Source organism: Opisthocomus hoazin, chromosome 23 (genome assembly GCF_030867145.1).
Source record: "Opisthocomus hoazin isolate bOpiHoa1 chromosome 23, bOpiHoa1.hap1, whole genome shotgun sequence".
In the NCBI taxonomy this organism is placed as follows: Eukaryota; Metazoa; Chordata; class Aves; order Opisthocomiformes; family Opisthocomidae; genus Opisthocomus; species Opisthocomus hoazin.
Window position 1 is genome coordinate 12,271,818 of NC_134436.1, and position 25,168 is coordinate 12,296,985.

General features: G+C 48.3%; 1 protein-coding gene across 4 annotated transcripts in view; it reads left to right on the forward strand.

Moving 5' to 3' along the window:
• CSNK1A1 (casein kinase 1 alpha 1) overlaps window positions 1-11,965 on the forward strand; it is a 33,782-nt gene extending 21,817 nt beyond the window's left edge. For 2 of the 4 annotated variants that reach the window (XM_075441903.1, XM_075441907.1), the window contains 5 exons: window positions 1,673-1,751; window positions 2,754-2,828; window positions 4,078-4,184; window positions 5,087-5,235; window positions 10,459-11,965. In XM_075441903.1, coding sequence (XP_075298018.1) covers window positions 1,673-1,751; window positions 2,754-2,828; window positions 4,078-4,184; window positions 5,087-5,235; window positions 10,459-10,466 — 418 coding nt within the window. In that variant the 3' untranslated portion in view covers window positions 10,467-11,965. Of the gene's footprint in view, window positions 1-1,672; window positions 1,752-2,753; window positions 2,829-4,077; window positions 4,185-5,086; window positions 5,241-10,458 lie in introns of those variants that run through there. The other 2 variants (XM_075441905.1, XM_075441904.1) reach the window with 2 other exon arrangements.
• The last annotated feature ends 13,203 nt before the right edge of the window (window positions 11,966-25,168 follow it).

Consider the following 25,168-nt stretch of genomic DNA (forward strand, 5'->3'; position numbering starts at 1 on the left):
ATGTAATTTTGTGTCCTGGCCCCATACCAGTTCACTGAATCCTCCCGATGATTAAAATCTGCAATTCTCATAAAACTAGCAAGTTTTGCAGGCTAGAGTTTATGGTCTTAGTATCTTTGTTCATCCTTCTGTCTTTGGCTGTGGTCTCATGTTATAGCTGAGATGGCCTCAGAGCTAGCTGCTATCAAGAGGAGTAAACCAGTCTTCTCTTCCCTGACCCCTGGGCACAGCTAGTCCTTTATTGGCCTTGTGAAATGGTTTAGGGAGCCAAGCTGATTTTCTTCTGGAATAACTCCCTGAACTAGTTCCCCAAAGGATCAGAGAGCTGGAACATGAGTTGAGAGGGGTAACAGGCAGGTCATTCTGGTGATTATTAATGGGTATATTGGGTTGGTTGTAACATAAAGCATCACCTGCAACTTCTTTCCTCTGATAACCAGCATCTGGAGGTAGATCTATCCAGGTTCTTACAGATTGTTCTCACTTAAAGGGAGCTGGTTTACCCTCCCCGGTGTGTATGATCCTGTGTACAATGCTGCTGTCACCCTTTTGCTCCCTTGTGGGGGTAGTAGGTGTGTAGTCTTTCCTGTTACTATTTAAATGCTTTTCTTGCAGGTCTGCCTGGGTGACAAAAGCAGCAGCGATACCTGTCGGGTTCTCTTGATAAGGGAGCTGTGAGGAGAAAAATATATTTTTCTGTCTCCTGTTAAATAGATGTCAGCTGCAGAAGGGCAGTGAGAGGAAAAATCTGATTGTACCACAGCTGGGAAGAGGCAACTTTATCAAGAGGAAAAAAAAAATCATAAAAAAAAAATCATGGAGCGTTTTTTCCACTTTGGTGAACTGTACTAACCTTAGTAATCATGAAGGCTGTGTAGCAAAGTATGATGGTGTTCGTGTGGCTGAAGTGTGGATTTAGAACATATGCAGTACAAGAAAATACTTTTAAGTCTTTTAGATAAGAGTTTGCATGCAAATTTCCAGTGAAGTCTGTGGATCCATAACTGAGGAGTTCCCTAGCTGCCTTGAAACAGACTTGTGGGAAGAAAGGAGAGACACCTCTCAGATGCACACACCTTTCTAGATATTGCTTGTCTTTTAAAAATCATGGAGACAATTCAGGGTTTTTTAACAGAAGTGAAGAAAGAAAGGAGTTATGCCATTTTGTGGCTAGATGTTCACTACTGGTCTCAGACTGAGGCAAGCTTCAGGGAAAAATCTTCCTTAAAGAAGTTGAGGCAAATGTCATTTATCTCTTACAATGCATTCCATGGTTTGTACAGGTAGAACTTCTGTTTCTATCCAACCTACTTAATTAAATGGAAAGAACATCTGATGCTTCATTTATTTTCCAAAGTTTTTGTTTCCCAAGTTATTCTAATGTAACTGCAGATGGAAACTTACCAGACACAATACCTACTGACTATTCCTTGCTTGAAAAATGAATAGGATCTCCTTTCTGCTTGTGAAGACTTGTTACATGCCTGACAGTGGAATCCTGAACATCTAGATGTCTTAGCTGTGTTAAAAAGACCTTCTTTTGCACCCAAGCTTAGGTTTTGTTCCTTAATTATTCTTTTTTTTTTTTTAAATTTGGAGTGCTTGCACTATTTGGAATAAATTACGAAATGCTGAAATTTTGTAGTTAGTTATGTTCTTCCTTTTTCTTCAGTCGTCGGGATGACATGGAGTCTCTAGGCTATGTATTGATGTACTTTAACAGAACCAGTTTGCCTTGGCAAGGATTAAAGGTAAGTTGAGTTGCCTTTTTTTGTCCCCACCCTTCCTCCTTTTTTTTCGTGTTTGGGTATTGTGCTTCTGCCTGCTGGTCTGGTTAGATGGTTGTATATAGTGTTTAGCTTCAGTTATAGAAAGTGGCTTTTCCTGAGGCATTGTATTTATAGAATGTAGAAGAAAGGTTCTTTCTGCTTCTTGTGCAGCAGGCAAAGATGTGTATTGTTTTACTGTCTTAAAGTTTATGCTAAACAATAGCTTACGTCATCTTTGCTAATTATTTTTCTCCTGTTGTGGGCTGAGGCCCTTTTAGGGATGTAGAAAATAACATTGTTAGTGGCTTTTGAATTGCTGTAGAGAGCATGGAAATATTCTCTTGTCTGGCAAGTTCTGCCTTTGTAGTATCTTCAGTCCAGTTTGTAGCACAACTGAATAATTGTTAGCTGCAACAGACTTGTTTCAAGTATTTTCATACATGGTAGCCAAGTACAAACATGGCAGATATTTCTGTTATATAGACTGCAGTGATATGTTTTCATGTTTTAATTGTTTTTCTTCCTCCATGTGAGAGTTGTGTAACTCAAATGGTGTTGCAGCTGCAAGTTTTCTAAAAAGGCAGGCAGCTTGTGAAACACTAGAACTCTTCAGCTGCAGATGAATGTAATAGCTGCTTACTGAAACATGCAGGCAACCCTTGAATAGGGTACTGAGTGGGAATTAATAGAACTTTGGCAAATGTAAATGCAAGTCTGGTCTGTTCAATGGACAAAAGCAGCAGCTAGAACTACATGATCTGTGCCATGTGATGGAAGCATTAGACTGCAACAAATGGTATTAAACTGTGTCCAGATCTTAATACCAGATTGACCTTCATTCTCTTGCAATAAGTGTGTGGGACTTGGAGATTTCACATAAAATACTTACGGTTGACCAAAGGATTTTTGTCATTTTTTTGGTACTGTCTTTGTTAATCCAGTGTTGCACAATACCTCTTACATTGTGACCTACATGTTCCACAGGCTGCAACAAAGAAGCAAAAGTATGAAAAGATTAGTGAAAAGAAAATGTCCACTCCTGTTGAGGTTTTGTGTAAGGTAAGAGTTTCCAAATGATGTCATACTGTGAAATTGAAGTTCTTGTTTGTTGGTTATTTTTTTTTTAAACTAGAGCAAATGTATTAAATAATCTCACAAGACATTTGCTGCAGAATAATGCTTCTCTGGCACTCGTGGGTGCCTTGTTTTTGGCCACCCAGCAAGACTGCGAATGTGTGTAACAGGGTGGGCATTTGCTGCTGTTTCTTAGTGTAGTTCATGCCATCATTATTGCAGCTCTTGGTGACTGTTGGCTGTGCAAGCCCTCCAGCTCTTAGGTGAGGCTTTTTCATTTCTTCAGCTTCTACAGTGGAAGTACTACGTGTGCTCTCTTGGATAAATCAAGGTAGAGCTGTATAGCTTGTCCATATATACTTGTTTCTACCTCTTCAGAATTGTTCATAGTGTCTTCTGTATGTGAAATAGAGGCTGTAGTGGAATTGAATGTCGAGTGATCTTTAAAGCCATGTCGTAAAATTACGTTTTTCCAATGCTGTGCTTTGGATCTTAAGATTTCTCTTGAACTGTGGCAGCCATGTGCTTGTTAACAAAGGTCCTTGAGAATGCATGGTAGTTTTTGCACAACAAACAGCAGCACCAAGGATTGCACTTTCTAGTCGTGCACATGTGTATACCCTTACGGTCTGGCAGCATCTTCCAAACTGCTGAACTGTTACTCCCTGTGTGCTCTTTCTTGTAGTACAGCACTGTGCTGTATGCTATTACCTATTTAATGCTACATTAAAGCCTACATGTAAATGTATGAATATGTAAAGCAGGGAGTATTTGAAAGAGATTTTCATGGTTTCAGTCGTCACACTTAATAGTGGTAACTGACCTTGCCTCTCATATGCTCAATTAGATTATCAAGGAAACATGAGTGGAATCTTGTAAGAGACAATTACTACTTATTTCAGAGACTATTACGAAGTAGGTTTAATTAGGATGAAGTGCTTTAAATATGTTGTATGTTGAAGGTTTTGGTAGGTAGCAGAGGACCTGTGGTTGCAACACATGCATCAGGTAACAATTCTGGGGAAGGAAGGTGTACCTGGTAACTTGCGGATCAAATCCACCTTCTGTAATACAGGATAAATGAATAACTATAGGCAAAGTGGAATTTACAGTTACGAATCTTCAATCAGGTTTTCTGTGCCATTATAGACAAACACAGCTTTTTGCCTCCTTACAGGGTTGTTAGAAGCTTTTTGCTGCAAGCTATGACTTGATTAACACTGTTGATTTACAGGGATTCCCTGCAGAATTTGCCATGTATCTGAACTACTGTCGTGGCCTGCGCTTTGAAGAGGCACCAGATTACATGTATCTGAGGCAATTATTCCGTATTCTTTTCAGGTCAGTCTCAAAGTGGAAAAGTACATAAATTTGTCAGTATTTTACCAGTTGCTAACTGCTTTGTGACACTTGCACTGCAGAAAGCTGCTTCATATCTGTGTGGTGTAGGGAGATCTTCTGGGACTTTCTTTCCATTTCAGAGTTTAACAAGCTGTTTAAAGGACCTGAAAAATACTGTTTAGCATTAAACATGAAGGAAAAGATTCTATTGTTTTTTATTTGCGTGATCTGACCATTAATGCTAGAGAGTTGAGCCCATCCTTCAAGCTCTATTGGAAGTAGGTTAAGAAACTGATCCCTTGGTTAGAAGTATTTGAAGCTTTTTATGTTTTGAGATTGGTGATGGGACTAGCAGTGGTGCCCAGGAACTGGATTTCAGTGGAGGGAAATAGTACTGTTTCACTGAGCATGTTAGAAAGACTAGAACATAAACTCAGCCTTGTGGAGTGAACAGCATCTGTCAAAAGAAGAACTAGTACTGCTCTATCAAGAGTCTTCCTCCAGGTTTCTGGAACCCAAAGCAGTTTTTATTCGATGATCTACAATACTGCAGTCTTTCCTTAAAACTATATATATATTTAAAAAAAGGAAAAAAAACTGAGAACCTCAGTGCAGACAAACAATTATACTGGGTAGTAAGGAAGTGCTTCTACAAATGCAGACTTTTGTGTAAACAGTGAAGAAAATGCTGCTTGGTGGTATTTGGGCTTGCTTCAAGAATCCCTTTTAGTTAGTTAGTGAATATATTAAGTTAGTGATACTTAGCATTTATATACCATTCATAATCTCCAAAGCAGCTTACAAAAAGGGTTAACCTCTAGTTGTGGACTTTCAGCAAAGGCTTGGTATTAGCAATAAGGATATTATGATGTATTACAGTCAAGTATTTCACTCTCTTCTAGGACCTTGAACCATCAATATGACTACACGTTTGACTGGACAATGTTAAAGCAGAAAGCAGCACAGCAGGCAGCCTCTTCCAGTGGGCAGGGGCAGCAAGCCCAAACCCCCACAGGCAAGCAAACTGACAAATCCAAGAGTAACATGAAAGGTTAGTAGCCAAGAACCAAGTGACGTTACAGGAAAAAAAAAAAATTACACTAATTTGGACAATGTCAGCAATTTAAGTGTTAGATCAAGGAGGTGGTTTAAAAAATATATTTGGCCGTTAATTTCAAAAGCAAAAAGAAAAGACGTCCTTGGAAAATTTGACTACTAACTTTATACCAAAATGTCCTTGTTCTTCATACCATTTCTTCTGGGGATGTTGGGTCATTTTAACCACTGCATCTTCTGCTCCTGCATTAACCACTTTCCAAAAATAAGAAACTGACTTGGTGTTGGGAATGTGACTATTTTATTTTTTTATATATATATATATATATTTATTTATATATATAAATATATAATACAATCCAAAATCCTAGACCTAACACTTCTTAAGGGATAATTCGCATCAACTAGGTAAGGATCTAGAGACTTTGGGTTCTACTCTGTTCCAGCCGGTATAGTGCTGCAGGTTTGCTTCTGTTCTGTATGCCTCAAGCATTGGAAACAGAAAATTGTGAGTGATCTGGCTTCCTCCAGTGGGCTTACATTGAGACATTTGATCCAGAGTTAAAGGAAAGGACCAGTGACCTCAAAATGTCTTGCCTAAATCGGGGAGTAACCCTGAACTGCTGTGGGCTGTGCCAAGTCACAATTTTCTGAGGTATCTGGATGTTCTCGGGTGGGGGTTCAGGTTTCTTGACTATTTTTAATGTTTCTAGGTTATGGTTTCAAAGGAAAATGTTGTGAAATATTGAAGATGTTATTGCGTAAAAACTGACCTCTGAAAAGGCAGATACGGGGTTTTTTTTTTTACACATTCTAGAAGCTTTTTAAAATTTATGATGTAAATCTGCCAGTGTTAATCTAGTAAGTCACTAGAATGAAATTGCTACAGCTAGTGACTACTACAGTCAGTCTTGTGATGAAACTGATTCCTCAAGATGAACTGTGGGCATAATTGAAGCTAATGAGGTTGTTTGAGTGTGAATAGAGAACATAGGTTTGTTACCGCTACTGAGGTAGCCTGTTGAGGTGTTGCTGCTGCTTGCTGCTCTTCAGTACATTCTTGTCTTGACTATCATTTTAATATTTATTAAATTATATATTAAATTAACATGGCAGACGTGGAAGTCAAAGAAATGCAAACGTGTTTGCAGTAAACTTGGCAAAATATGGTTTTCATGGAGTGTGGTGGCATTCAAACGTTACCAGGTGGCTTTAGTCAAAATAGCTATGCAAAAATATAACACTTCTTCATTTCTCTGGATGAAGTAAAATACCTGTTGGTCTTTCCAAGGCTCAGTCTGAAATGGTTTCTTGAAGAAAAAAGTTCATAGGATGCCACTGAATGTCAGGTTCTTTGTGGCATAAAGAGTCCGACTTGTTTTGCTGGAGCTGACAGCTGTTGCAACACTGAAAGCTGCGAACCAGTTCCTTCAGCAGCAACACCAGTACGTAGCAGACTTGGTGATTAAGCATCCAGGCTTAGATTGCTTCCTGAAATAGAGAAGTGCTGACTGGAATTCAGAACCCACTACTGAACCCAGCCTGATGCTGGGGTGTGGAGAGGTTGGCTATTAGAGCAGGAGGAAATAATTTGAGCAAAAATGCGGATTCTTCACAGCGGCCTGTGTTTAAAGTGAAGGTCTTGCAATAGGTAATGATCTGTAGATGGACACCGCCCTGAAAATCAAGTTGCATGCACTTGAAATGCTGTTTTGCTGGTGAAGTATTCTGAGGTTTAATGTGCAACTCTGGCTCAGGTGATCTCTGACCAAGTGCTATAATGTAAGTGAAGAAAAGGTCATTATAATGATTATCTGCCTCCATTTTCTAGTGATGATTTAGAGAGAGTGCAAAGCTGCAACTGACTGACAAGCATGAGTAACGAGAAGGCTGTCTTGCAGTTGAACCTTACAGACCACTTCTTATTCTTGATGGACATTTTTCATCGTGCTGTCCTTTAGAAACGAGGCCCATAGCTGTGGAGAAGTTGCTGGTTTTCTAGCAGAATTTCGCTGACTCTTGCACGGAGTAACAGCCTTGTGGGGGAACGACTCCCTCCTCTCCCTTCCTGTGACAAAGAAAAGGCTTGTGATCTTTGGATTGATCAAGCTGTAATGCCAGAAAAGCGTTAGAGTAGTGCTTGTCAAACATCTGACTACTTCCCCAGCTTCCTAAAATAATGAGCTTAGTCTCTTCATCAAAGTTAAGGTTCTAGATTTCTAAAATCCTGTATGACTTTTTGTGGGAAATACTGCCTGTTAATGAAGACTTTCTGAAACCGGCTAAGCTCAAGCGGGAGGCTGGGTGGCTTATATGTTGCTGTCACATTGAAATTTAGTGAAATACCTGGCTTATGTTTTCCAGAGTTCAGTTAAATTCTCATGTAGCTGCTGTAGCAAAGCCTGTGCTGAAGTAGCTTAAAAGGCTTCACAATATCAACTTACACCCCTTTGGTAACTGTATCCAGTTTAGTGAGAGTACTGGAAATAGCAATTTACAGGTGCATTTATCAGTTAAAATCTTACAGTATACTGTATAAAGTGCAAGTACTATTAAAGATGTGCATCTTGGGAGTGGAGCAGGGGGTGTGTGAGATCTTAGCTCTTTCAAATAATGTCCAGAGACTTACATGACTTAGATTATTTGGACAGTGTGCTCTTTTATAGGTACTCCTAGCTGCCTTAACTCAGATCCATGTTAAACCATCTCACGGAGTCCTATAGGCTGTTCAGGCTGAATATTCTGTTTGGTTCCAGGGTAGCCTGTTCTGTCAGTGACGTTTTTTCTCTTTTATTTTTGCCTGTCCCTCTCTGGAACCCTGTGCAGTGGCTTTTGTAACAGCAAGATCAGCTGTTTTTGAACTTTGGAGGGGTGAACTGTTTCAACAGACAGAGTTCCTCTGCTGTCTCTGGGAGGTTTAGCCCTCCATCATGACAGTGTGGCAGTTGTTCAGGTGTGATTTGTAACAATGCTTACAGTCAGCTTCCTTCAGTCATAAAACTGACTCAAGCACTTAATCTCCAGGATAAAGTCTGTCAGTTCCATTTGTGAGATGTTTTTAATTCACTTCGGTGTAGAGTTCTGTAAGTTTGTCAGCAGTCCCATTAGCATTCACTGGACGCCTGTGGTCATGGCAGTATTTCTCAAAACAGACTATTAGTTTAATACTTGAGATTTATCCAATTGACAACTAAATACTTTTCACTATTTGTCTCTGCAGCTACTTAGTAAGGTTTGAACACTTCTCAAGTAGAGGAGCTTCTTAGACTATGACAGTACAGTTACTCTTCCCCCATTGATCAGATCCGCAGCTATAGTAGTAATAAAGCAATTTGAGTATCCCTCACATGGCACAGAGATTATCAAAGTTTTGAGTGACATCGCAGAGGGACAGGGAGTGATGAATGTGCAGATTTGAGCTGAGCCTGTATATAGTAAAGATTTGTTAGAGAGATGCTGTCATAAACTCTTCAGCATGTTCTTCATACTGGCAAAGTCTTCTGTGCTGCAGGAATGTCTCAGCATCTCATTTGACAGCTGTGATTGGGCCATGTTTGGGAACACTTCTGTGTAATCCTAATAGGACTTGCAAGGGATGTTGTAGGTTGAATCCAGTTCCCTGTTGCTCTCTGTAGAGTTTGGCATTCTCTTACCCATGATACCTTGGATTTGAGGTATCCTACCAAATAGTAGCACACCATTTGTTTTAGTACGTGCTTTGTCCTCAGGTTCAGGATGCCATTTTCATTTGAAATGTCGAGGCTTCTAAAGCAGCGAGTTGATCTTTCTTTCCACACTGGGAGCACACTCCTCCTTTTTTGACTTAGTTCTGGCTGCTTTGATGGAGAAAGTGGTTCAAATGATGAATCAGTGTTCACTGCTGAACACACTAAATGGAAAAACAGTGTAACTCCTGATTGTATGCATCAAATAAGGGTTATGGACCACTTTATGCTAGTGGAACTAAGGAATCACTGGGGTTTGTGTGAGAATTTGCACTCAAGTGGGAATGACTGGTGCAGGATTTTTTTTTTTGAGAATTGCTAGTGCTGGATAAACAGAATTGTCCTTCAGTGCATTAAGATTGGGTTCAAACAAAGCTATTGAATCTCTTCTAAACTACCTGTAGCCTATTCTGGAAGATCTACAGCTGTATTCTGGGTACTATCCAGATACATTTTTGATTGAATGTCAGGCTGTGTCTATGATTTGTTTGCACTTGCTTCTCTCTGGATGACAGCACAGGCTGTAGCTGAGGTCAGCTTGTCTGTATTTCACTATGAAGAGATTTCTGTTGCAAAAATTCAGAGTTGTTGCTCAGATGAATTCACACATTGACAGAATACTATGCTGTTTGGAGGGCATCCAGAACGGAAACTTACTTGGCAAAGTAGTCTTTGGTTGAGACTCCTTTTACCTCTTTAAAGCACAGTACTACTACCTGAGTCACCAGAAATGAGTATATAAGCAGTCACATGCAAGAAGACTGGCTTAGCTTGCAGTAACTGGTTCTTTGAGTTCTGTGTACATATTCCCTCCCTCTCCCTTTTCCACAACGTCTTGAACTTGTCATTTGGAGTACTGAACTTTAAAAGAATTGTTCTTTATGCCCTGCCTCCCCTGTCACATGAGTTGTTTCACTTGTCCTTCTAAGGACAGAAGGTATGCTTGGTTCCTAGTCACAGTCAAAGGCTCTTGTTTCTGTTCTGGTTGCCCAGAGTGTCATACATGTGAGCATGTAGTGAACACCAGTTACTGTAAGGTAAGTTATTCCTGTTCCTTTTTACCTCTGTCTGCGTGACACTGCTGTACTGTGTCTCTGAAGAGCACCACTGCAATCAGATGAGAGTTTGACATTCAAGGATTTAAACATGAGACATTGCAAACAAGTAGAAAACAATCCTATGAAATTACATCCTGATTCCTAATGGCAATAACACGTCTTGTTTTCAAACTGTTGGTCTGAATTCTTATTTGAGAAATGTGGCATCCAGCTGGTGCATAAGTCTGTGGTGTGAGAGAGGAGTGTGTCTGAGCTAAAGGGTGGTGGCAAATGCTGGTTAGCTTTGGAAATGAACACCAGGAACTCTACGGTTCTGAGACAGAGCAGCATTCTCCCTTTTTGAATGACCATAACTGATGTTTAATTCTCCTGCTGTGAAGACTGTTTCTCATTTTCATCCCCTATCAGTAAATTGCCCTTGTGTTTATCTTGCAGGTTTCTGAGCATGGCGAGGATGGGACAAAGCAGAGCAGACCGGAGCAGGACTTGTCACTCCCCAAATCCTAGAAATTTTAGTTCATACGTACACTTGCCAGTGGCTGTGGGCAACCATTTACTTGGTGTAAAGAACTTAATATCAGTATAAACTGGCATTGGGCAGTGTCAATGATGCTGCACTTTGAGTTGTAGCACCTGTAATTGTGAATATTACTGAGATAGTGAAACATGGTGTCCAGTTTTCTATTGCATTTTTTCAAGTGGAAAAGTTAACTAATGGTTGACACACAAGTGGAGAAAATTGTGCATATGCCAATTTTTGTTACCTTTTTACTTTGAACTACACTGCTTATGAGATCTCATTGTTTCAGAAGAATGGCATGAACAGTCTGCGGCAACAGTTGTGATAATTGTAAATGCTCACAATTGTGCACTCTTTTCTGGTTTTTCCTCCCTGGGTTTTGAAAGTTGTACACTTAAAACATTCTTAAAGTTGTTGGCTTCTATGTGCAACATACCAAGCCAGCTGACATGGTAGTAACCAAAGATTCAAGTTTTTAAGCATATGAAAGACTCTGCCTGCTTACCTGTGCTAGAAATAACAGCATCTAAAGTGAAGACTTAAGAGAAACTTAGCGACTACTAGATAATCTTTAGGACTCTGCATTAACTCTATAATGTTCTTGGTATAAAAGGAAAAACAGCATATTTGTCACGAAATTTAGTTAACATCTTACAACTGAACCTGTATGTAAGTTGCTTAGATAAATGTAATCACTGTAAACATCTATATGATCTGGGATTTTGTTTTTATTTTGAAGCGGGAGCTTTTTTGTTTACAAGTTCATTAAAAACTAAAAACTGTTTCTGTAAGGAAATGAGATTTTTTTTTTTAATTTGCCTTGTTAATTCAGTTTAAAAAATCTACATTACCCTGTTTTTAAACCAAGTTTCAAGGCCATTTGTTAAGCAAAAGAAGTCTTATTTCTTTCTAAATCATTTTAGATTTAGTGTTGTAACTCTTCCTCATTTTGTTTTTAAATAAATTTTGTATTTTTTCCTGGAGGGGGAAGGGGCAGTCTTGCATTTTTATAACTTGCTGTTTGAGACCAGCCCTCTATACTAGGATTGGATTTTTTTAAAACAAAGTGGCATCTTTTGCAGACCTGGTATTGGCACCCTCTGAGTGTTGCCATGTTATGCATCGAATGGACTGACTTGTGATTGCTAGTTTTGACAAAAATTTGAATGGAGTATTTGGTTTTAAACCAAGACATTTTCTTTCAAGTTCTTGTGAAGTGGATATGACCAGATTTACTCTTGTTCTTGGGGACAGCCCTGCACCATGCAGAGTTCACATTGGTTACTGCCCCAGGCTGTCCTCCTTCTCACTCCTGTTCTAGCCCAGCTGAAAGAAAGAAGTACTTTTATTGCTGGTAATTCTTTAACAGTGTAATTTATTCCTTTATAGCATGTCAGAATAAATTAAAAAAATGTCTGAAAATGCTGCCAGATGCCTATTGTGTAAATGTTGTTTGTATGTTAGCCTTTTAGGCAGTTTCCATGCATGTAGCAGAGTTCCTGCTCACAGTTCATATTTTTATCATTTGAAAAGGTCTTTCGTTTCGACAACCATTTCTTGAAGATCAGAATACTTACACTGTGCACTCTCTGTCATCATGGAGTGGTAATCTGGATCGAGGCTGCACTCTTGTGCGGTCCCTATGCATCCTCCCTCTGTGAGAAGCATCTGCCCTGAGAAGATGTTAAACTTTAGCTGGAGAACATTGTGTGCTAATAAACTTTTTGTGTAGATAACCTGTGAGTACAGGGAGGCAAGAAGTCTGTTGGGCTTCAGAAGTAGCGGTGCGCATTTGGAAACTTGTCTTCTAAGGCAGGGTGGTCTCTCTCTGTTACCTGGAAGGTGGAAGAAGAAATGTAGCTCATTTTTCTGGCCAGGATGTTTTCCCGGGCTCTCAGTATTGCCCTTTCCAAATACGAATGCTTTACGAGCAATGCCTCATATGGAAACTGGTGTGTTTCTAAGAACTGGTATCTAGAACACTATGTTATTGTGTCCTTACATATGATTTCTGCTGTCTAGGCAATGCATCTGACAACATGCATTGGCAGAAGGGGAAGAAGCACTGGTGAAATGCCTTCTTGGCTGCTGTTTTCAGAGTGGCTGCTTGGAATTGGTTTGGCACCACTTTTCTTGTTTTGACATGAGGTATTTGAAAGTCTGTGGAAATACTTTGGTTTCAGAAGAAGAAATTATTTCCTCTGTCCATTAAATTTACTCATGACTTTGAGGGGGGTTGTAAAATTTTAGAAGTAAAACTGCCCTTGATGAGCACTGTAAGCAAGAACAGTTCATGTGCTTGGAGTGTCAATATGCATTGGTTTGTAGTTCTTGCAACTGCAAGCCTTGTGCTGTGGAGGAGCGTGGAGTCCTGTTAGTCTTTCAGACGTGGTGTATTAATAGAGTTTGCTTCCGCACAGAAGCGTGAGCTTGAGTTGTCAGCTGTATCGTGCTGCTTTGCAGAAAACCAGCTGCAGCAGACATGCTGAACAATGAATGAGATGGCAGCCTTCCTTAAAGAGATGCTGTGATACTGAACACTCACTTGCTGTATAATCTGTTTGGCTTGTAACAGACTTAAAACCGAAAGCATTGAAAACTATGTGGACCTTGACTTACAGTTGCAGCTCTGCAAAGGTTTTGTGTTGAAAGGTCAAAAGCTTCTGCAAGCAATTCCCAGGTCCTTTACAAGTAGTTATAACAGAGGCCATAAAGTGAATGAACTACAACTTCATGCTCTGTGGAAAGTGCTAGAATTCAGGTAATGATGTTAGGCTGTGACAACAGGTGTTAGTCATCTTCCTAAGCTATGTACAAAGTTTCAAAGCAATTTATTAACCTTCTTATAACAACTCTGAGAGGCGTCCTAAGGCTGCCTTTTAAAGGCTTGCTTAATTTGGAGTGTGGAGTGGTCATATGTGCAGCATACTGGTTCATTATTTTTAACCTGTTTAAGCCATTCATTGTTACAAGCAATTGAGAGCCTTTTTCTTTTCTCCCATAAAAGGCTCTGAAAGAGGGACAGACTGCTCTAGGTCTCTGTGACATCGCTCTTGCTGCCTTGCCTACTGTTTTGCGTGGTGTGGGGTATTGGTAAGAAGTGGTGAATTCAAGCCCTGGCTGTGTTAAATGCTGTCATTCTCTGAATGGTAGATATGTTTCTGGTAGGTGTGTCAAGCTTGTCCAGCATGTCCCATCCTAATTTATTTTTTGCTGTTTTCTGTTGAATTCTTTTTGTATGGGGATTATTTTTCAAGTTTACGGGGTGCCTTGTTCTGCTATTGCATTGTTCTGCTTATTTTCTGTTGGCTTTTTCAGGTACGTTGCTTACAATTTGCAGGAAGTCTTACAGGCTTTGTGTGCTGTGCTTTTTTGAAAATGAGCTGCAGCAGAGGTGGAGGTGCCTAGGTGATATCTGGGCTGCTTTGAGCAGGAGGCTGGGCTAGATGCCCCCCTGCAGTCCCTTCCAGCTGGAATTTTTTCCATGATCCTAAATTGGCTTTTTGCATAAGACTTTAATTTCTCTTTACTGCATTCTCCAATTTAGAAGATTTGTTGCTTAGCCAGCTCTGTCAGCCCCATCTGGCCCTTACTTAATTGCAATGAAATCATCATGATTTCATATCAGCTTGATGTCATAACACAAGTTTATGAGCATGGCAGGCTCCAGACAAAAAGGGAAAAGTGGGCTGGGAGGAAGAGCTGTCTGCTCTGAGCACTAATGCTTCTGGAAATGCAAGGCGAGGGACACACAGAGGAAGTGCCCGCCCTCATAATTGGACCTGAGTGGAAGGATGGCGTTCATGCCGTGTTCTAATGTGGAAATGGCGCTTTAATGTAATCCTTATTATCCAGGGTTAAACAGGAAGGGGGGAGGGTGGTGCCAGGTCTGTATGCAATGCATTGGGATTGACTGTTGTGCTAGGACACAAGGACGTTCATCGTTCTCAGCTGCGTTAACAGAGCTTTTCAAAATAGACCCAGGCCTGTGTTGTCCTTAACCACGAAGGGAAGGTGGTGTGTTAAAGGAAGACTGTCCAAAACACAGGGCTGTGTCCTTGTTTTTAAAGGAGCCGCGGTGGGCTGAGCTGCTTTGGCAAGCTCAATGCTAAAGGTGTGAAGTCTTTTAAATTAAGATGTGAACTTGACTTTTTACATCATGTGAGATATTCTTAGATGTGATTGTTGCCAGTGCTGAATTCAGGTAGCTGGAAGTCGGGAGGAGCCAGGGAGTAGCCTCACACAAGCCCAGGGTGAATAGATTTCCAGGTTTTCTGTCAGTAAAATAACTGCGAAGGTGATATAGCTCTTTTTTCAGAGAACAGCTTGGCAGTTTGACACCAGGGGCTGCTTCTAGAAGTACCTGAGCACGTTCAGTCTTAACTGTTCTGTTTTCCCTCCCCTCCCAAAGAGACTTTTGTTCCTGTTGATAATGCGGATTGTCTTCTGTAAACACAGCTGGTCTTTATTTCTTTCCCCCTCTGAGTTTGAAGCGTAGCTGGCAGAGAAGGTCTTTCAAGAGTTGCTGTGTGCACTGGTTGCGTCCTGAAGAGCAGGCTGCTGGCTCACTTCACTGCTCCCTGTTCTATGCCACCCTTGAAATAATGGTGAGCCTTGAGCTACTTTGCAGATGGCAGACTTTGAACTTTTTGTTGAATGAAGGCAGTTTGAGATCACTGGAAGACCTTGAAATGAGCGTACGTGCTGTCATACAGGGTAGACTGGCTTTTGAGCTTTCCTTGTTGCAGTCAAAGCCCCTGCATGTCATGATAAATCTGGGCCTTATCCTTTACAGCCCTGTAAATACACAAGGCAGGTGCTTGGCTCAGCACAGTTCAGATAATGAGTGGAGATGGGGTAGTGGTGCTTGCATGACTCAGCTGTGCTTTGTGGGACCTTGTGGTCCACCAGACCAGGGCCATGAGGAACAAGTCTTCCCTTCCTCATACGCTGGATGAGTCCCTTCTGTGTTACTGCGGCACATACGGATGCCAAAGAAGCACAGTGGGACTTTTGCAGATGAGACTGTCAGATGTGTTTAATTGAGAGCGCCTGGGGTGTTGGTCTGGTCTCCTTGGCAGAGCTTACCCAGTTGTCTGTCTGGCTCACCCTCGCAGCTGAAAGTGCTTCCATCATGGTTTTTGTACAGCAACTGGTAACTCCACTTCTCGGCAGCATCAGTAGTTTTAAGGTCCTTGAGCTCATCCCTATACAACTACAAGGACTGATTTTTCACAAATCCTACTGTCCCCAAGCAGCTACGGTGGGCTGGCCCCAGGACCAGCTTGGGGCTTGCAACTGGCTCCGGTGTTCAAAAGCAGTTCCTGTTGCTGAACCAAGCTGGCTGGCCTCTGCTGATGGGGGTTGTCAGGTCCTCATCTGGAGGCAGCTGAAGGCAGGGCTTTGCCCTGGACAGGCAGAGAGGAGCAGGGTCACGTTTGCCTGCCTCGGCATACAGGCAGGTACAGTCAGGCAGTGGGGAGGAGAGCAGAGAGGTAAAGCTAGAAACTGGTACAAATCCTTTGAGCTGAGAAAAAACACTTAGGCAGCAAATAGATTCATTCTTGTGTGCCGAAGGCTTCCCTCTGGCACAGCTCTGACTTGTGCTGAGCTGGCTCTCCTCATCGGTGGCTGCCAGGCTGGAGCAGCAGGTGTTGGGTCAGGGCTGTTTGCAGCAGGTGTGTCAGGGTTACCTGGTGGAGCGAAGCCTGCAAACAGCGTCAGCAGAGGGTGCGTTCATGTTCCTTCGGGCTGGCACTCGCATTAGGTGAGTCAGACCTGTAGCTCCTGTTGGGTGGCACTGTTGGAACAGCAGGTATGGCCAGAAATTCCTGCTGACTCACATCCTGGAAGTACTCACGTTGCTTCCTGAGACCCCTTTCTTCTGGGGGAGGAAAGGCAAGGAACCCAGCTGTGGCCATTCTTCCCTTGGGCTGCCAGGAAGTATTAATTGATGGCTTTTATTAGATGGGCTCGTGCTACAATGGCCCTGCTGTGGTGCTTGCATCTGGACAGCTGAGGACCATCAGTAAACCCTGTCTGTGTAGCACCCCCTGCATGGGAAGGCGCTGCTGTGCTGAAGCTGAGCTGAGTCGGTCATGGCGAGTTCCCAGCTGGTGAGCCTTTGTTAACAAATCCTATGAACTGATTATGAGCATAAGTCACTGCTCAGTGACCTTTCTCCCTCTCACTGACAGCTTTTCCATGGCACCTCTTGGCCTTGCCGGTACCTGCTGGCAGGGGACTCGCAGCTGCGGGGCAGTGCCGGTGGGATGCGAGCTGGGGAAGGAGCCGTGCCCTGGCAAGGCTGCCTCATGTGCCAGCAGCCAGCATGCTCTGCTGGAGTCTGGCTGCGCGGTCCCAGGAGGCAAAGCGTGGGCTTGGGAGCTGATTGGAAGTGGCTTGTTTTTGCATGCGAACAGCTTAGAGTCTGCTGTCTATGCTGTGCTCGGCCTTTGCTAGTGAAAGGCCGTTGGGGTTTGTCAGCTTGCAGTTCGCAGCCCAGTCCTGTGTCTGTCTCCCAAAATCCCCGCTGCAGGCAGGGGTGGGTGGCTGTGTGGGCAGGATCCCTTCGGTGGTCGAGGTGGGGTCGGCGCTGGACACACTGGCCTTTTTGTGGCTGGGTAGCTCTTCCTGGGTTGGCTTTTCTGAGGAAGGAGTTGAACATGGGTGACGAGGGGCACCTTTGCATCTGCGGGCCACCACAGTGCAGGGTGTGTTTAAATGTATTTATGGCCCTTTGTGAGCTGGGAGCAGGGGGAGGAAGCAGTTGCTCTAACAAGCCAGGTCCCAGTGCCAAGAGCAGGCAGGCAGCTGCCTGCTCCTCTTCCCTGGAGAACTCTGGTGTGTCCCCTCCTTGGGAAGTCCTGGGGGTGCGGCCCAGGCCCTGTCCTCGTGGGCTGGCGAGGGGAAGGCCCGGCACCAGCAGCTGCCTGGCCTCCCATCTTGTCCCCGCCACGCTGTACCCCGGGCTTCGGCAGCCAGGCAGGCTGTGAAAGTGGAGCCACTGCTGCTCTCCTTGGTGGGGTTGCTGGGTGACCGGTAAACACAGCGAAGGCAGCGGCGAGGCGGCCGGCCGCCCATTGCCCCCGCTTCCTGGAGCCGGGGCACAGCTGTCCCTGTGGGGCCTGGCTTGAAGGGCGAACGGCCCCCTGTGAGAGGCACAGCGTAGCCCCAGCTCACTGCCAAGAGCAGCCCCCCTTGCCGCGACCCCTCCGCAGGGCACCTCACCCCAGGAGCTGGGGACTGTTGGCTGTGGGAGATGGCTTGTTTCTGACGCCAGCGTTAGGTTTGGCTGCCCAAAGGAGCTCCGCTGCCAAAGCAGCCGTGTGCTGAGCCTCCCGGGACTGGCCAGCCCAGCACAGAATCCCTGCGCCACAGCATCCCTATGGACCACAGTGCCCATCGGGCAGCTGGTTTTCTGCCCACTGTAACCTCTAGAAAAACAAATAGCAGGGTACTGGAGCAAGTGAAGCACAGGCAAGCCTGTTGCACAGTGGGTTCTTCCCAGGTGTGACATGGCGGCCTGTGTGGAGCGTGGATGGCTGCAGTGGGCTGTTGCCTCCAGCGCTGGCATGAGGAAAGCAGCACTGGGTGCAATCCTGCTCCTCTAAATAGCTTCTCAGCTGCTGATGTTCGTTAACAGGGCTGAGCCGTGGTCCTGGGGGAATGCAGGGTACTCAGCAGCCAGAGCTTTGTGGGACGGGAAGGAATCCCAAACCCCAGGGAACACTTTCCAGGGAAGAAGTGCTTGTGCCCAAATCCCATTTCTAGAAGGGCAGGGCAGTCTCATGTGTGGATCTAGGGTGGCTTTTATTCTTGCCGCAGTAATCGAGAGCTGGGGCTGAAGTCCTGATTTCGGCCTTCCTGCCAACATCCTGGGAGCTAAAGGCTGAACCAACTCAATGTCAGCTCTCTTGACGGCTTTCCAACTGCCCTGGAGCTGCTGCTGGTGTCTTCGGGGCCTTGCCCTGGTCTGGAGACCTGCATGTCTGCTCTGGAGTGGGTTGAGAAGCATGGGCCCAGCCTGGAGCTGGGTCCTGTCTGCACCCTGCTCCCCTCTGCCCCGGCTGGGTGATGGGGAGCAGCTGTGAGCACCCTGGCTGTGTGGGAGCAGCTGCTGTAGAGGTGGCACCGGAGCTGCTGCGGCAGCTCCGTCTGCTCCCAGCCTGCATGTCAGCGTGCCCAGGGGGGCAGGAAAGATGAGGGATGTCCTCGGCAGGGCTGGCTCTGCAGTTTGCCTTGCTGTCCTTGGGCCTGCCACCAGCAGCTGAGCCCCAGCAGCCTCTATGGGAAAAACCCCAGTTCTGCTAAACCCCACGTGGATGATCTTGGGTGAACATAAAGCAGATGAATTCTTCAGGTCATCCTTGTGCCCGGCTGCCAGAGCTGTGATGGACCATGGAGCTGTGCCCCAAGTGGGACAGTTGCTGCAGAACCTGTCATATCCTTTTTTTCCCCCCAAGAAAAAGGTTTCCTGCAGTGCTTTGAGTGTGGAGGGGGTGTTTGGAGGTGCTGCTGTGCCAGGCTAGCAGTGGTGCTGGAGGCTGGCTGGAGTGTTTTAACAGCTCTGCTGCAAGAGCTTGTGAAGGAGACGCCGGTGGTGTAGAGGCATGGGCAGAGCCGGGTCAGGGCTTGCCTCCTCTTTGGGTCTGCTGCCTCAGTTGTGCCTCTGCCTGCTTGGGTAACCTGCTGCTGCCATTTGAGGCACAGGCAAGTGTCTGTGGTGTGTTGCATGTAGGTTCAAAATTAAGTATTGAAAGAGGCCATTTTACCTCTGCTGGATAACACAGCTCAATCTGGCTGCCCTCTCAAAACCTGCCAGCTTGGTTCCCGGGTGCCCATAGTTTAGCTCGAGAAATAATGCTGCTTTTGTTTCAGAGGGGGAGAGAATAAGCTGCTTGTTGCTTCAGCTTGCCTCAGGAGGAGTGTGGTAAATCCCTAGCGTCTAGTCTGGCTTTGCCTGATAGCTGGAGTATGGAGGTGTTGCTGATGGAAAGCTAAGCGCAGCGTGGGAAGTGCTTTGGCTTAAAACGTGTGAGCTGCCACCCAGCTGCCTTCCTGCAGAGAGGCCCCAAGGTGCAGCGTCTGCTCCCGCCGGGGTTGGTCCAGGGCAGCTGGCTTTCCCAGGCTCCGGAGCAGGAGGGGAGGCTGCCAGCTCAGGGCAGCGCTGTCTCTAGGAGAGGTATGCAGCTCACTCGCACATCCTGTTAGATAAGCATTTCTTTTAACGTGCTTGCTGGGTAGGACCAACGCCTACCTTTCAAAGCTGCCATCGAGTTGACACACCACTTGTGCTGTTGGCAGGATTTCATCAGGTGAAGACAGTGCTCTGGCTCTTCCTCCCCCCCAGGAATGCCCACTCCTGGCCGAGGCTCCAGGCCCCCAGACTCCCCCCTCCCAGCGGAGAGCATCACCACAGCATCACACAGCTGCCGAATAGGCTGTCCCAGCCCATGCATCCACCCTGATCCTCTCTCTCTGTCCCTCCACCTGCCTCTGAGGCACCAGGGCTGGCTGAGCCCCGGCTACTGGCAGGGGACGTCCCCTTGCTGGTGGGCTGGGGGGGGAGGGTGCAGCGGGATGTTGTCTCCAGCCTGGGTTTCTATTCCCCAGCTATAAAAACTTTTAGGGCATTTCTTAAAACTCTCTGAACTAGCTTCTCTGCCCTGTATCAATCTGGAGCTCCTGGGCTGAGCCTGTATTGTGCCATGCCACCCCCAAGCAGCCAGCTCTGGCTCCTTCATCCCACTTAGCCCAGATTTTCTTCTAAATAGGTCACTCGTTAATTGAGGGCAGGTACAAAGTTTCTCTGTTTCTCCTAGTCCTCCTAGGCTGGACAGACCCACTTCAGGAGCTGCGAGACTGAGTGAGGAGGCTGAGTGATGAAAGGCTTTCTGGCTGCTGCAGCTCACGCTGGAGTCTTCAGCTCCAGACTTTGGTTACTGGTGTGTGAAGCTGGTGAGGGTGGGTCTGGGCTGGCTCTCAACAGCCGTGCAAAAGCCTGATCCTTGCTTATTTGCAGGAAGAAGACAGTAAAAGCAGGAGTCTGGGTTATGGCTCTTGGGAGAGAGGGAGGAGTGCTGATCTGGCAGGATGGTGCTGTGTCCCTCACCATGGTGGAGGGGAAAGGAGTGCTGCTGTTCCTGTCCTTGAAAGAACTGCTCGGCACGGGGCCACCAGTGCCAGGCCAGGTGCTGGGGGAGGTGACAGCCAGGGTGCAGACCCCAGTGAGGGCTCAGTGCTGGAGGGGGGACAGTGTGAGCTTTGCTGTTTGCTTCCCTCGTGGCGTGTTGTTGCTGTGCTGCGCAGACCCCGCAGGTGCCCCTGCTGTAAGGGGATCCCAGGGCAGCCCAAAGGGCCCATCCCAGCAGCTGCCAGCCCCAGCTCTCAGCCTCTGTATGTGTGTGTTTAGCTTTCCTGCTCATCTCCATGTGAACGAGAGTGGATGGAGCGAGCCAGCTGCGGCCCCTCGTTCCCAGCTGGGAGCACAGCCACGGCTGACTTGTGGCTGTGGGACTTCTTGTTGCCCAAGGAGGGGTCTGCTGGCCATGGCTCAGGGTCCCATGACCCTAGCTATGGCATTACCCTGCTCCTGAGTGGTCTGGGGTGGCTAAAGCAGGCCCGAGCTGTTTTCTCCCGCACGGGAGTGGGGGTTAGTGGGGTTAGTGCAGCCTTGTGAACCGCTGCAAAGGCTTGGGCCACTTCCCCAGTGCAGGAGGCGAGATAAAGTCAGAGCCCGGCTCCTGGCACCGGTGTCAAAGTGCGCCTTGAATCAATATTGGTCTGTAACAGCCTGTGGGCGATGACGAGGGGAGCAGCGTGGGCAGCTGCTGCTGCTGCCTGCCCTCCGGGGCTGAGCCTGTGCAGTGAGTTGTGTGCGGTCTCTGCTTCCAGGGCAGGGCCAGTCCCGGGAGGATCAAAGCCGGTCCTCGTAACAGGCCCGAGGGAGAGGCGGTGGGAGACTGCGCTGCCGGCAATCGGCTCAGCCCGCCTCGTCCCTCTCCGGGCACGTTTGGCTTTCCCGGGCTGCTGGGGAGAGCAGGGCAGGGCAAGGTGTCCCAGCCTGGGCGCTGGGCCGGGTGGCGCTGGGGCTACTGGGCCTGCTCGCTGGTGCAGCAAGGGCCGGGAGCTGCTGATGGAGGGGCTTTCGGGGCTGTGTCAGTGCGGGGTGAGCGGGCAGGGCCGGGGCGGCGGGGGGCTGGCAGGGCCCTGCCTGTGTGGTGCGGGGCTGGGACAGGGCCGCGGAGCTCCGTCCCCGCCTGCTTTGGCACCGCAAGGTTCAGGCGCGCCGGGCGGGCCTGGGAAACGCCGGCCGCCGTCGCGACCTTCCCGGGTGCCGAGTCAGCAGGGTGGGTGTCTGCGGGTGCCGGGCGGGCTGAGCCGCGCCCCCCCGCCCTGCCCGCGGGCTGGCGGCACCCCGGCGCCGGCGCCATGCTCGGGGGCCGTGCTTCCCGCTCCCCCTCCGGCTGCCCACGCAAATCCCGTCCCGCTGCGGCAGCGAGAGCGGCTCGGCCCCGGCGGGGCTGGGCCTGCAGCCGCAGCTCCTGAGCCGGGGCCGCGGGACGCCGCGAGCCCCCCGGGATGCTGTGCGCCCCCCGGGGTCCGAAGGACACAGTCCCGCCGGGACTGAGCTGCTCAAGCCCGCGTCCCCGTGTTTCCAGCGTAGCCCCGGGGAGCTGGGGGGCTCGGCAGCGTGGCCCTGGGGGCCGCCCTCTGGAGCCAGGGAGGTGGAGGGTGTCGGGCAGGGGGGACGTGCTGCGGCGGGCCCCTGGAAGGGCCAGGGGTGCGTGGGAGGGCCCCTAGGGCTGCAGCCACTGCGCTCTGCGGCTCATCTGCCTCTCGCTGCATGCCTGCGTTTGTGTGCGTGCAAGCACCCACGCCTCTCCTCCCAGCCCTGCTGAGCTCTGAAAATCTGCACATGCAAAAAGCCCTAATCCTGGGAGCCTGAGAGGTGTCTTGCCCTTGGCAGGAGATAAGCCAAACCACCTTGGGGCCAAGCACAAAGCATGGTGGTATAGTGCTGCAAGGGCCACGATGCTGAGCATGCGGGGCACTCGGGGCCGGCACCTGGGTGTGTTTGTGCCTTGCCAGCCTGCGGGGCCTTGGAGAAGGGCAATGGGATGCCCTGCTGTGGGTGCCTGTGATGGGGGGCAGGTGCACGGATGCCAGTAGCTGTCCGAGGGCTGCCACACCAGCACCCACCACCCCCTTGCTTAAAATCACCCTGTTCCCCTTTGGGCCCTGGCAGTGGGTGGCATTGCCCGGCCCCCACGGGGACCCTGCACCCAGGGCCAGCACAGGACACAGGGATTAGTTTTACGCCAATTGCTGCTGCCTGTTAGGGGAAGCTCTCAGATCCTCAGCCATGGTTCCCCCGGCAGCAGGTGGGTGACGGGGGGACTGTGGCTGCCATGGGGCTGGTGCCGCACCCTGGCAAGGCAGGACGAGGTTTTGCTACTTCCCCAGTCCATTTGGTTTTGCCACCACAGCTTATAAGGGCTTATCACCCTCATGGCCTCTAGGAATGAGGGTAACTGTTCTCTGTCCTGCCCCAGCTTGGTGGCCTGGTGGGACACTCATAGGGCCCTCCTGCCTGCTTCCATCCTGGGCACCCGTGGAGACAAGACTCCCTGTTGCTGGGGCAGGGATGGCTGCGGGCGCTGGAGTCTGCTTCCAGCACGGTGCGTTTCCTCTCACTAACTAGGCAGTAAGAGACCCCTGCTATTTACTGGAGGGCTGTGACACACCACACACAGCTCTGGGAGGAGACGGAGAGGAGGCAGGGAAGCACAAGCGGGCAGACCCCCCCAGGCAGAGGAGGATTTATGGCTGCTGAGTTTCTGCAAAGACAATAACCGTGCAGGATTCTTGGAGGGGGTAGAAGGGGAAAAGCTGCTCAAAAAAGGGCGTGTGGCAGCTTGGCCTCCCCTCCTGGGTGATTTCCAGAGAGCGGGGAACATGGGGGGCTCATCCTGCCAGGAGTAAGGGAGGAATGAACGTGTCTGCCTGTGAGCTGGGGGAAGCAGCCCTGCTCTGCCACTGCTGCTGCATCCTGGCTCCCTCCTCTGTGCTTGGGCACGGGGCTGTGCCGGCGGTGCTGCTGCCAGGTGACGCCGCCTGTGCTGGCTGACTCAGGGCAACACCCTTCCCGGCATGGCAGGCCTCCCTGCGGCAGCCAGCGCACAGGGCGGGCTGGTGCTGGGCCGGTAGTGCGGGGCTGGTGGCGGCTGAGCCGTGCTGGGTGTCTGAGCGCTCCCCAGTGACTCCGCACCAACACCATCTCACCAGTGGGGAAACTGAGGCACGGAGCATGCAATGCCTCTGACTGATGCCAGGGTGGCATCTTGCCCAGGGCAGCGTGGCTCCCCTTGCTGTCCTCGGCATGGAGCGGCATGGCTGCCTGCCCCACCCCGGCCCTGGGCTCCGGCGCTGCCCCACACCGGCTCTGCAGACCCCAGCACTGCCCAGAGGCCCTGGCTGAGCCCCATGGAAGGACGAGGCTTTGCTCCCCCCTCCCATGTGGCCCAGCTATCCTCATGCCAGCCATCCTCACCCTGGCCATCCCGGGGCAGGCAGCAAAGCCCTGGCTGTGTTGTTCTCAAGGCAGGGGACAGGCAGCAGATGTGTGCCTCAGTCTCCCTATCAGGTAGGTGGGTCAGAGCTCCAGGCTTTGTGCCAAAGCAGCTGGAGCCACTGGCGACCCATGACCCATGGGGCTGGGGGAGGCACCTGGTGAGTCCCGGGGGGACATTTGCCAAGCACGAGGTCTCGGGTCTCCCCCTTGCAGCTGCTTGTGCCGGTGCTGCTGCCCAGGTGAGCTCTGCGACTGCCTGGCTGGAAGCTGATAGTGAGAGGTGGTGAGCCAAGCTGCAGCACTGCTTTGGTGACCATGGAGGGACGGGTGCTTCCCCACAGTTGCTGGGGCATCTGGCTCACAAGCAGGCTGGGGGCAGGTCAGGAATTCTTCAATTAAAGGGCTTTTTTTAGCCAGAAGTTGCCAATATTGTCCAAACCTAAATTTCCCTCAGGGACAGGGTCAGCACTGATAAATTTTCTGGATGACGAAAAGGGGGAAAAAGAACGAAGGAAATAACGCTCTTCAAGTTGGCATTTCCTGAACTAAGTGCCGTGTTTTTTTAATTTGGGTGTGTGTGAGAGACGAGGCTTTCCATCCTGCACCAGCATGTCATGTAACCCTCGGCCTCCCCCCCCCCAACAACTGAAATCAAAACAAACTGCTTGGAAAGTGTTGAAACAGAGCGGTTGGAGCCACCCCAAACCAACAGTGCTGTCGCTGGGGGGAGGGTGGGTTTGGGTTTTGGCTTGTCGTTTCCAGGAAGGTTTTGTGATTTCCACTTTTCCCCCTCGTGCCTTCTCCAGGATGGATTTTGGGGTGACCCCTCTGGGCAGAATCTCATCACCCTCCCAGCCCCGTCCCATCCACCTGCCCATCCCAGGAACCTAAACACCACCGGGAGCCTCGGGAAACCAAATGGCAACAGCCCAGTGCCCCTTCTCGCTCCCCAAAGGGACTTCCAGCCTCCTGGCCCTGGCAGAGCGGGCAGCGTGCGCTGCAGGCAGCACCAGCTGCACACAGGCATGGTTTGCCCAGCTCTTCACCCC